Consider the following 12,996-nt stretch of genomic DNA (forward strand, 5'->3'; position numbering starts at 1 on the left):
AGTCATCGAGGACAAATTATGTGAATATCATTTTAATAAAATCAGTTTGGCGAAAAAGAAAACTTGATAATTAGACAATGAATACTTCTCAATCCTTTGCTATTTTCATACATTTCCTTACTCATTATGGCATATTTACATTTAAAATATCCATTCAGTGTTTTGACAATCAAAACCACCAAATTAAAACAATGGTTTCTACAAATGAAACCATTTTATTAAATAATAACATAAGCTATTTTTGATAACAAATAATAAGAAATTTCCGCCATATTGAAGTTTCTGGGAACAAGAAAATAACCCAAATATAAAAGATTTGAAATTAAATGCTAAAACTATATTGTTATTTATTACTCAAATTGAACGAATTTGAAATACCTACGCTAAAAATATTTTATCTCTAAAGTTGAATAAAAATCCTTTAAAAGCATTTTTCGAACCGTCCATTTGTCTATTATTATGAGTACTTAAAAATGGATCCAGATTTTAAAACTGCAAGCCTTCAAAATTTAGAATACCAAACGATATTTGCTGCATATTTTTACAATTTATGAGAAATGTTTTTAATGTTATTGAATTGTCTATTTTCAGCCTATAAACGATGATTTTTTATACATTGAAATATGTTTTAGCATCATTCATTAGTAGGCTAAAAGTAAATTCACAACTTTAATAAATTGTATTTACGACTTCATAAATTGGATCATAATTATAGGAGACGCCATCTTGGGCGCTCAAGGTTAATATTTTGACTACATTAAATGAACAAATTGAATATAAATCTTAATTAAACTCTATCAATTGACTTTAAGAGTTAAAAAAGACTTTAACAATTACATTGAATACTACATGATACTTGTGGTAAAGAGGATATTTGATTTGAATCACAGTAATATGTACTAAAAGTACCCATAAATGTAAAAACTGTACCATTATTTTTTTTTTTTTTTTTTGATCGATTATGGACGAGAATAGTAGAATATTGGAGAAAAATATCTTGTTACTGCCATTCTAATAATTAATTTTTTATAAATTATACGGAAATAAGATTGTATATCGATGTAATATCATGTTTTTGTATTACAGTCAGATATATAATAGAGGGATACATTTTTTGATAGACAGTCAAGTTTGAGTCCTTTCATTTCTTAGTCCCATAGAGATATCTCATAGTTCACTATTTGCCTCATATTATGAGTAAACTGTTTTCATTCAAAAAAACTCCATTTTTAGCCCTTAAATGACCAAAGTCAATAATACTGACGTCAACTGAAAGCCCTCTATTTCGTTTGTTTTATAGTGCAATCTCAAACTTTTCATAGCAAAGATAAAAACTCATATCTATAAATATGAATGATCTTAGTGATATAGTTCAAGACCAATTTTGAAGATCTTATTATCGTGTAGGTCTCGACCCCATACAAGTATTAGTATCATTGTCATAACTAACGCCAAATCAATTAGATTACAATTTTCTTTTTTTTTAAACTTCTCCAGATTTCTTACTCTCCCCTTCTTCAATCTCAAATCAGGATTGAATCCTACAAGTTACAGCCAAGGTCAATAGAAATACAAGGTTATGTCATAACGCATGTAGGACTGATATTTGACTTCCACCACGCTTTTTGATATTACGTAGTGTAATAGTGGCTGTGCTTTCAGTATCTATCTGCCCACAGCTCAAAAGCAACATTTCATCGATCGTTAAGACATTGCCAGATTGCGAGGATTATGCATTTTGTCAAATCTGCCTCTATCCTGCCCAGCAGTCGGTAATATTATTAATAAATGGAAAATTGTCGCAAACCCAATTTTCTTAATCTTGATATAACAATTATCATTCATAGGACCATGCTGGGACTCGTAATAGATTTCTAGAATATATCATTCATCCTCTTCACATCGAATCACAACGTCTGAAACTTCAATACATAGGTTTCAAAACATTTTCTAGGGGATCATGGATCAAACTAATTGATGGATAAACTGACGTACATTAGTAAGTTAAAAATAATGCTTAGAAGAAGGCCTTTAAAATTTTAGACGCTTTCTTAAGGACAGGAATGTGACAGAAGGGAATAATGGAACAGATAATATGCCCCATATTAAGGAAAACATGCTGCCCATCAAAATTGCTTCCAAATTATGTATGATATTTGGAAGAGTTAAGAGAATTTTAGCTTTAGTAATGTCAATTTCCCCCTTTTTTAGTTGACATTATTGGAAGCCTTGTTCCTGGGAAGTTTCGCTTGAAGATGCTGTATTTTTGCAGATAAAGACTTATTTGCGACAACCAAATTGATACAACTAGAGCATGGTATATATGTTAAAACTTCAATCTCAGGGCTTTTGTATAAAAATGTATGATGAGAATAGGGTTTTGAGCTTCGTGATCAAGATAATCTTCCTTATTTGATGTGCGCTATGTTTTAGCATACAAATGTTTTAACTTTAGAATTCTTTGCTTCCTTTGAAGTTCTTCGCGTCTTTTGCAGCTAAATCGTGACTTGTCACATTTGACCTAAGCTCTTCAAGTTGAGTTGTCCAAACAATTTTTAAATTGGAAGTTCAGTATAATTGAGCAATTGTGTAAATAAAAGGTGTATGGGTCAAATCGACTAAGGATATTACACTTTTTGTCACACTAGGTAAAATTAATCTGTAAACTAATGGCTAATTTGTATTACAATTCCTTAGTCGTTATAGATACTCGTCCCTGTTCCTTTTTAAACCAAAATTTTTATTAACCATTGCGCTATTTTACCGGTTCGATACAAAAATACCTTCAAAATATCTGTTCTTTAATTTTCACAATTATTGCGCTTATTACTTTTCTGTAAGTTGTGATTTATTATTATTTCTATTATTATATATAGTGTTGAGTGAGGTCCTTACTAAATCTCGTTCTAGTGAAGTATAAGGACTAACAAGTCCAAATAAAGTTGAGTGATGTTATCAATAACCGCACTTTATAAGTGTTAGCTGATTTACTAGTAATTTATTAGTTTCTAAAACCCAAATAAGAAGGGAAAAAGTAGAAAAGTAACAGCGATTTCTTGCAAAAACGCCTGGAAGCTGTTGATATTTGATAGTTGAAAACATGGCATCTAATATACTATCAAGTGTGAAAGACAAAAATTTTTTTCCATCTTGTTTTGAAATAAATATTTATTGTATAAAAGAAATATTTATACAATTTAAAAGTACTACAGATCTTGGTCGTACAAAACTCTTTATTTTTTTCACAAAACAAATAAAAAGAATAAATTGGAAATTTATTTGTTGGTAAGTTCAATAACTCCAGAGATGCATGCAACACTTTCACTTCCATCCTTTACGATATTGGCGGAAACAATGATCTTTCCTTAGCCAAATTGGCGATGGCATTGGGGATATTAGGAAGGGTTAGACTTCCTTCACCTCCAAATGTACCGGGCTTGATAGGGAGAGAGCACTCTTGTCCTTCGGGAACAAAGTCAGGGCACAAGAGTTCTCCGTATTTTTCCAATAGTTCAGCAACCTTTGTACTTGCAGGATCCGAGAAAAATCCCTCAGAAATCTATGAATTATAAATCCATTGTGAAATTAAAAATCTAATTTAAAATGGAAGAAATTACCTCAATGCAAGGAATGGGAATATTGAAAGAGCTCCTTTCTTGGCCATTTTCAATCTCAACTTCAAGGTCTCCATCAATTTCCTTGAGGACATTCAATACAAGTTTTGTGCTCAGGTGTTCTCCAGAAACGATTCTCACGGGATAGGGGAGTGAAGTCAGTGACAAGGGTAGCGGCACTGTCTTCAACACAGGTATCCCACGGATCTCAACTGAGAGAGCAGATGCTCCAGCGATCAAAAGACCAAGAACTGCAATGAATTTCATGATGTGGGTATGTATGTTTTTTGGAAGTTGAAGATATGAAACTACAAGGATTTGCAATAAAGAGGCTTTTATATTTTCTAGACCTCATCTTATCACATTTGCTTAAGATAAGATCAATTCAAATCTATGAACTCCTTAGATTAAATTACTTTGAGCAATCCTGTTCTTAAAATGCCAGAGAGTAGATAGTGTTTTGTCTCATGACTTGTGTATGCTCTCTCTTTTATCAATCTTAGTATGTAAACCTTTCAAAAACATAAATATTAAATTGAATTATATCAATAACTTTTATATTTATATTTTCTAGACCTCGTATTATCACATTTGCTTAAGATAAAATCAATTCAAATCTATGATGGCTTTATATTAAACTTTGTGTATTCTAAAAGCAAAGAATAGATTGTTTTTTATCCCATGACTTGTGTATTCTCTCTCTTTTGTTAAATTTTGGTATGTAAACCTTTCGCAAACATGAAAAATATATTACAGTATTCAAGATGTCCTCTTGGAATAGGGATGGGTTCTCGACTTAACAAATAATTCGAGTTCAAAGGATAATGAATCAATGTATAAGAACACATTTATATAGTAAAGGTAGATTTCCGTGTGATGTATTTTAGGAGAAGGAATTTTCAATTTAAAAAATTTGCAATGCTCCAATTAAATTTCTTCTTATAATTTAAGTTGTTTATCTTTTAACGATTCCAATCTATGTATGACCTATTATTGTCCTCTGGTTTAAAGACATCAAATAATATTTATGAATTGTTGAAGGGATTTGGAATCTAATGATATATTTTCACAATAAAAAGTACACTTCTAATTCGAGTCGTCTGTAGGTACTTAATTTTCAAAATTAACAACATTTTTCTTTCTACACCGACACATACACAAAATGAATATGCAATTTTTAAGAGATTGAGAAGGAAACATTTTAGAAGACTCACATTCCATTAAGCAATATTTTGCAAGACATAATTTTATTTACAAAACCTGAATCAGAAGAAACCTTGAGATTTATAAATATATCAGTTCATACGGTGTCGCAACATAACTTGTTGTCTTTTGATTATTCCCGTGAGTGTTCTAAAAATGAGTTGATTTATGCCAGTTCATCTTAAATGAATTCATGGATATTTACTTTAATTACATACCTGCATGATATTTTACATACAAAATATTATCAATAATCTTGTTATTTTTGCAAATTATAACTTATTTCTATTTTTATATCTGATTCTAAAAGGAATTCTTAGTAACAATAAGTATTAGGTGCTTGATAAATGCTCAATTGGCATCCATGGATTTTTCCTTTAAAAACGATTGTTATGACCTTAGCAAATCTAATCTATTCAATAAAAACAAATTAATTAATAACTACTATGAGGCCTTCAGTGGTACCGGTGTCCTGTAAAATAATTGTGGTGAAAATGTTACGGACAAAAACATTGGGGCTATATTGTTGCGTGGTAATATCATTGTGGGACAAATCATCATCAATATCATCGTGAAGCAATATGATTGTGAGTAATTTCATTGCAATTTATTTTATATTCAGAAAATAAAACTATTGAATGATGAAGAAACATGCCAGGATAAAACCCTTGTAATCTAATCTATAATACACCCTGTCCCACAGGTTGTTCAGCTGAAATACTGGGCCCCGAGGCAAGTTGAATTTATCCCCCGCCGCTTCAGCCCCAAGGCAGTTTATATTCAAGCGCCACTAAGTTTGTAAACACCGAGGAACCCTTCTAATATACTATGATATATCCCGACACAAGGGTTGTCCATGCCACATTCGTTTTATATCTTCATACTTAAGAATTTTTAATAAAAATAATGGAAAACTACGTAACCTCTTTGGTAGTCCTACATAAAAAGCATTGATAAATGATAACAATTTTTAAGAACAGGAGTGAGCTCAGAGTCTTATATTTGAATACTTTGAATTTAGAAAACTAATGTAAATATTATTACATTAAAAAAAATATAGACAGGCCCGTGGTCATAATAATTAGAGACACATATAGGCGTCCATTCATTTAAGCAACATTTATTTCAGCGACGGTAATCTTAGTAACAATCATTTGAGCAAGTAGTTCATTTCGGCAAGATTCATTTCAGTGACATTTTGAAATAGTAAATATCATAAAATAAATTGCGTCATTATTTAACCTCAAAATCAAATGAGAGAAGTCTGGAAGGAGCAACAGAGATTCTTATCGGATATCGTCTCAACGCCGTAAGCTTATTTGGAGGGATGAATTTACAAAACATATTGAGTGGATGGCATTCAAACACTTCGTCGATCTATGGGTCCTCTTGGAGTAGGATCTTTTAAAAAGGATGTGCATTCTCCGATCATTTTGTTGTCCAATGTTATGACAGTAACCTTTAATTCATGAGGCATTTTTGACTTGAATCCAAATTATATTACTTGGATTTGACTTGGACTTGGATGAAACCATTTTATTAAATAATAACATAAGCTATTTTGATAACAAATAATAAGAATTCCGCCATATTGAAGTTTCTGGGAACAAGAAAAAATAACCTATAAGTATAAAAAAGATTTGAAATTAAATGCTAAAACTATATTGTTATTTATTACTCAAATTGAACGAATTTGAAATACCTACGCTAAAAATATTTTATCTCTATGTGTTGAATAAAAATCCTTTAAAAGCATTTTTCGAACCGTCCATTTGTCTATTATTATGAGTACTTAAAAAATGGATCCAGATTTTAAAACTGCTTCAAAATTTAGAATACCAAACGATATTTGCTGCATATTTTTACAATTTATAAGAAATGTTTTTGATGTTATTGAATTGTCTATTTTCAGCCTATAAACGATGATTTTATACATTGAAATGTTTTAGCATCATTCATTAGTAGGCTAAAAGTAAATTCACAACTTTAATAAATTGTATTTACGGACTTCATAAATTGGATCATAATTATAAGAGACGCCATCTTGGGCGCTCAAAGTTAATATTTTGACTACATTAAATGAACAAATTGAATATAAATCTTAATTAAACTCTATCAATTGACTTTAAGAGTTAAAAAGACTTTAACAACTACATTGAATACTACATGATACTTGTGGTAAAGAGGGATATTTGATTTGAATCACAGTAATATGTACTAAAAGTACCCATAAAATGTAAAAAACTGTACCATTATTTTTTTTTTTTTTTGATCGATTATGGACGAGAATAGTAGAATAATTGGAGAAAAATATCTTGTTACTGCCATTCTAATAATTAATTTTTATAAATGATACGGAAATAAGATTGTATATCGATGTAATATCATGTTTTTTGTATTACAGTCAGATATATAATAGAGGGATACATTTTTGATAGACAGTCAAGTTTGAGTCCTTTCATTTCTTAGTCCCATAGAGATATCTCATAGTTCACTATTTGCCTTCATATTAATGAGTAACTGTTTTCATTCATAAAAAACTCCATTTTTAGCCCCTTAAATGACCAAAGTCAATAATACTGACGTCAACTGAAAGCCCTCTATTTCGTTTGTTTTATAGTGCAATCTCAAACTTTTCATAGCAAAGATAAAATTCATATCTATAAATATGAATGATCTTAGTGATATGGTTCAAGACCAATTTTTGAAGATCTTAGTATCGTGTAGGTCTCGACCCCATACAAGTATTAGTATCATTGTCATAACTAACGCCAAATCAATTAGATTACAATTTTCTTTTTTTTTTAAACTTCCCTAAATCCCTTCTCCAGGATTTCTTACTCTCCCCCTTCTTCAATCTCAAATCAGGATTGAATCCTACAAGTTACAGCCAAGGTTAATAGAAATACAAGGTTATGTCATAACGCATGTAGGACTGATGTTTGACTTCCACCACGCTTTTTGATATTGATGTCATAGTGTATGTGTGGCTGTGTGCTTTCTCAGTATCTGTTTTTCTTACCCAGCAGTCAGTACAATACATTTAATTGAAAATTCCACCAATAGTGACGTCATAGATTATGAGTGATTGCGTGTTTTGTCAAAATCTGCCTATCCTGCCCAGCAGTCGGTACGATACATCAAATGGAAAATTGTCGCAAAACCCAATTTTCTTAATCTTGGTTACAACAATTATCATCATTCATAGGGCCATGCTGGGACTCGTAATAGATTTCTAGAATATATCATTCATCCTCTTCACATCGAATCACAACGTTCAAACTTCAATACATAGGTTTCAAAACATTTTCAGGGGATCATGCATCAAACTAATTCGATGGATAAACTGACGTACATTAGTAAGTTAAAATAATGCTTAGAAGAAGGCCTTTAAAATTTTAGACGCTTTTTAAGGACAGGAATGTGACAGAAGGGAGCACGGAACAGATAATATGCCCCATATTAAGGAAACATGCTGCCCATCAAATTGTTTCCAAATTATGTATGATATTTGGAAGAGTTAAGAGAATTCTTAGCTTTAGAAATGTCAATTACCCCCCCAACGTGATTAATATTCAAATCCAACACTAAGATGAGATAAAGGACTCATGGGAAAGAGCGGACAAACAACAAATCAACTACAACAACAAAAAATATAAAGGAAAGAAATAAGGTCAAATCATCTACTGCATTTGCACGTATACATATACATATATATAGTTGTTATTCACTTATAATTCATAATTTGAAATATTTATTTTTATAAAATACTTGTTAACATTTTTTTATCATCTTTATTAAAGAATTTAATTTTGTTAAATAAATATAAAGTATACATATTATTAAATGTGGCCAGTTATCAAGAAATGTGTTGCACAATTTCATTCATACTTGCGCTTTTGCTAGGCCGAAAATTGTTCCTCATTCCTCTTCCTCTGTTTGTCTCTTTCGTGAAAGTTTTGCTAACATCTTAAGGCGAACTTGGGAATATTTGCTAATAATTTTTGTCTTAATATTATGACAATCTGGTATATTTGTTAGTTCTTTTTCAATTATATCTTGCAGGATTTTTGTTACATTTTTTAAATAATTCATTTTTTAGTTCTAATAAAGTTGCGAAATCGCTTTTCGACTGCAATGAATATATGTACTTTAAAAGATTTTCTTGATACAGCGGCATAAAATTGGCCGGTAATATCTTTTAGATCAAGGAATTTTGAATACGGATTACTATCATTAGTGTCCAAAATAACAAAACTAAGACAATCCGAACAAACAGACTATTATGTCTTAATTTTGTTTAAAGTATAACCTGCATTATAATATAAAACATCACTTTGTTGTTCAGACAACACAGTTCCTTCTTCTAGCTCAGGACTTAGTTCTTGAAGTAAAGATGCATTATCCACCTCGTCAGATTTATGTATTCCTTCTTTTGAATCATCTTAGAAATCGATTAGTTATTCGCCATCATCATATTGATAATTGGAAGATCCCTTTTCCTTCATGAATTGACTTAAAACAATTATTCTTCGATTGTTTTGAGCCCCTAATGATGTTGGAGTTGGGATATTGTACCTAATAAGGCTGAATAAATTTTCCACGGCATCTTGAGTAAATTATCCTGAAAAAATGAATGAAAATCCTTCATCAATGAGTTCCTTGTACAACTGAAGGATGGAAGTTGTCGACAAAATGATAGCAGTTTGCCATGGATTCCAATAACCATTTTTTCCTACATTACTTTGTCGAATGACTTCCATTACCTTTTTTAAAGTCTGAGTAGCTTCATTATATTTCTCAAGGTTTTGATTTTTTTTTTTGCAAAGGTAAAGGAAATCCTCGATCAAGAAGAGATTCATACCTCTAACGAACCACGAACAAATCTGAAAAGTGAAATGAACCATTACAAATTCATAAGAAAGGACATAGCTTGAAAATAAGGCATAAAAGAATCGCATTCATTCTATTTATTTGTTATCCTTAATTTTAGTGCTTTTTTAACTGTTGGTCTTTACAAATTAATTCTAGAGTTATTTCCTTTCTTGGAAAAACATATTAATTCAGCATCATTCAAGAAACCTTCAATATGGGGTTTGCGACAAAACTGAGCCTAAAATAATAATATGATAAAAGTAATATATTACTGTCTCATTTACATATACCACCTTTATCGATATCTTTTTATGGCTTTTTTTAGTTGACATTATTGAAGCCTTGTTCCTGGGAAGTTTCGCTTGAAGATGCTGTATTTTTTGCAGATAAAGACTTATTTGCCACAACTAAATTGATACAACTAGAGCATGGTATATATGTTAAAACTTCAATCTCAGGGCTTCTTGTATAAAAATGTATGATGAGAATAGGTTTTGAGCTTTTCGTGATCAAGATAATCTTCCTTATTTGATGTGCGCTATGTTTTAGCATACAAATGTTTTAACTTTAGAATTCTTTGCTTCCTTTGAAGTTCTTCTGCCGTCTTTTGCAGCTAAATCGTGACTTGTCACATTTGACCTAAGCTCTTCAAGTTGAGTTGTCCAAATAATTTTTAAATTGAAAGTTCAGTATAATTGAGCAATTGTGTAAATAAAAGGTGTATGGGTCAAATCGACTAAGGGATATTACACTTTTTGTCACACTAGGTAAAATTAATCTGTAAACTAATTTTGGCTAATTTTAGCACATAATTCTTAGTCGTTATAGATACTCGTCCCTGTTCCTTTTTAAACCAAAATTTTTATTAACTATTGTACTATTTTACCGGTTCGATACAAAAATACCTTCAAAATATCTGTTCTTTAATTTTCACACTATTGCGCTTATTACTTTTCTGTAAGTTGTGGATTTATTATTATTTCTATTATTATATATAGTGTTGAGTGAGGTCCTTACTAAATCTGCCCAGTGAAGTATAAGGACTAATAAAAAACAAGTCCAAATGAAGTTGAGTGACGTTATCAATAACCGCACTTTATAAGTTTTAGTACTAATACACAGGACTGTACTCGACGGAACTGCAGTCTAAAGTACTAAATAAAGACCGACACAACATTAGTTATTTATACTTATATTATAATTGAGTGTTAGCTGATTAACGAGTAATTTATAAGCTTTTAAAACCCAAATAAGGAGGAAAAAGTAGAAAAGTAACAGCTGACAAAAAATGCACGGAAGCTGTTGATATTTGATAGTTGAAAACATGGCATCTAATATACTATCATGTGAAAGACAAAAAATTTTTCATCTTGTTTTGAAATAAATATTTATTGTACAAAAGAAATATTTATACAATTTAAAAGTACTACAGATCTTGGTCGTACAAAACTCTTTTATTTTTTTAACAAAACAAATAAAAGAATAAATTGGAAATTTATTTGTTGGTAAGTTCAATAACTCCAGAGATGCATGCAACACTTTCACTTCCATCCTTTACGATATTGGCGGAAACAATGATCTTTCCCTTAGCCAAATTGGCGATGGCATTGGGGATATTAGGAAGGGTTAGACTTCCTTCACCTCCAAATGTACCGGGCTTGATAGGGAGAGAGCACTCTTGTCCTTCGGGAACAAAGTCAGGGCACAAGAGTTCTCCGTATTTTTCCAATAGTTCAGCAACCTTGTACTTGCAGGATCCGAGAAAAAATCCCTCAGAAATCTATGAATTATAAATCCATTGTGAAATTAAAAATCTAATTTAAAATGGAAGAAATTACCTCAATGCAAGGAATGGGAATATTGAAAAGAGCTCCTTTCTTGGCCATTTTCAATTCAACTTCAAGGTCTCCATCAATTTCCTTGAGGACATTCAATACAATTTTTGTACTCAATTGTTCTCCAGAAACGATTCTCACGGGATAGGGAGTGAAGTCAGTGACAAGGGTAGCGGCACTGTCTTCAACACAGGTATCCCACGGAGCTCAACTGAGAGAGCAGATGCTCCAGCGATCAAAGACCAAGAACTGCAATGAATTTCATGATGTGGGTATGTATGTTTCTTTGGAAGTTGAAGATATGAAACTACAAGGATTTGCAACAATAAAGAGGCTTTTATATTTTCTAGACCTCATCTTATCACATTTGCTTAAGATAAGATCAATTCAAATCTATGAACTCCTTAGATTAAATTACTTTTGTGCAATCCCAATGCCAGAGAGTAGATAGTGTTTTGTCTCATGACTTGTGTATGCTCTCTCTTTTATCAATCTTAGTATGTAAACCTTTCAAAAACATAAATATTAAATTGAATTATATCAATAACTTTTATATTTATATTTTCTAGACCTCGTATTATCACATTTGCTTAAGATAAAATCAATTCAAATCTATGATGGCTTTATATTAAACTTTGTGTATTCTAGTCATCGAGGACAAAATTATGTGAATATCATTTTAATAAAATCAGTTTGGCGAAAAAAAAGGTAAAACTTGATAATTAGACAATGAATACTTCTCAACTTGCTATTTTCATACATTTCCTTACTCATTATAGCATATTTACATTAAAATATCCATTCAGTGTTTTGACAATCAAAACCACCAAATTAAAACAATGGTTTCTACAAATGAAACCATTTTATTAAATAATAACATAAGCTATTTTGATAACAAATAATAAGGAATTCCGCCATATTGAAGTTTCTGGGAACAAGAAAAATAACCTATAAGTATAAAAGATTTGAAATTAAATGCTAAAACTATATTGTTATTTATTACTCAAATTGAACGAATTTGAAATACCTACGCTAAAAATATTTTATCTCTATGTGTTGAATAAAAATCCTTTAAAAGCATTTTTCGAACCGTCCATTTGTCTATTATTATGAGTACTTAAAAATGGATCCAGATTTTAAAACTGCTTCAAAATTTAGAATACCAAACGATATTTGCTGCATATTTTTACAATTTATGAGAAATGTTTTTAATGTTATTGAATTGTCTATTTTCAGCCTATAAACGATGATTTTATACATTGAAATGTTTTAGCATCATTCATTAGTAGGCTAAAAGTAAATTCACAGCTTTAATAAATTGTATTTACGGACTTCATAAATTGGATCATAATTATAGGAGACGCCATCTTGGGCGCTCAAAGTTAATATTTTGACTACATTAAATGAACAAATTGAATATAAATCTTAATTAAACTCTATCAATTGACTTTAAGAGTTAAAAGACTTTA

The 12,996-nt window shown here is 30.6% G+C and overlaps 2 protein-coding genes across 2 annotated transcripts; both read right to left on the reverse strand.

Annotated features, from left to right (window-relative positions):
* Nucleotides 1-3,215: 3,215 nt before the first annotated feature.
* LOC121130868 (uncharacterized) lies at nt 3,216-3,906 on the reverse strand. Its single transcript, XM_040726519.2, has 2 exons — nt 3,618-3,906; nt 3,216-3,559 (listed from the first exon to the last, which is right to left on the reverse strand). The coding sequence occupies exons 1-2, from the start codon at nt 3,879-3,881 to the stop codon at nt 3,335-3,337; spliced, it is 489 nt and encodes a 162-aa protein (XP_040582453.1). The 5' UTR covers nt 3,882-3,906; the 3' UTR covers nt 3,216-3,334.
* Nucleotides 3,907-11,062: 7,156 nt separating this feature from the next.
* Nucleotides 11,063-11,838, reverse strand: LOC121130869 (uncharacterized). Its single transcript, XM_040726520.2, has 2 exons — nt 11,531-11,838; nt 11,063-11,472 (listed from the first exon to the last, which is right to left on the reverse strand). Exons 1-2 carry the CDS (start codon nt 11,576-11,578, stop codon nt 11,188-11,190), a joined length of 333 nt encoding a protein of 110 aa, XP_040582454.1. The 5' UTR covers nt 11,579-11,838; the 3' UTR covers nt 11,063-11,187.
* Nucleotides 11,839-12,996: the final 1,158 nt, after the last annotated feature.

Source organism: Lepeophtheirus salmonis, unplaced genomic scaffold, assembly GCF_016086655.4.
Source record: "Lepeophtheirus salmonis unplaced genomic scaffold, UVic_Lsal_1.4 unplaced_contig_12866_pilon, whole genome shotgun sequence".
Lineage (NCBI taxonomy): Eukaryota > Metazoa > Arthropoda > Copepoda > Siphonostomatoida > Caligidae > Lepeophtheirus > Lepeophtheirus salmonis.

What these genes read in the sequence shown, in the direction of transcription:
- LOC121130868 (XM_040726519.2), bottom strand. Translation starts at nt 3,881, where the DNA reads ATGAAATTCATTGCAGTTCTTGGTCTTTTGATCGCTGGAGCATCTGCT. An exon ending in TTCCCATTCCTTGCATTGAG is followed by an intron (nt 3,560 to 3,617) that starts GTAATTTCTTCC and finishes TATAATTCATAG; the next exon opens with ATTTCTGAGGGATTTTTCTC.
- LOC121130869 (XM_040726520.2), bottom strand. Translation starts at nt 11,578, where the DNA reads ATGGCCAAGAAAGGAGCTCTTTTCAATATTCCCATTCCTTGCATTGAG. An exon ending in TTCCCATTCCTTGCATTGAG is followed by an intron (nt 11,473 to 11,530) that starts GTAATTTCTTCC and finishes TATAATTCATAG; the next exon opens with ATTTCTGAGGGATTTTTTCT.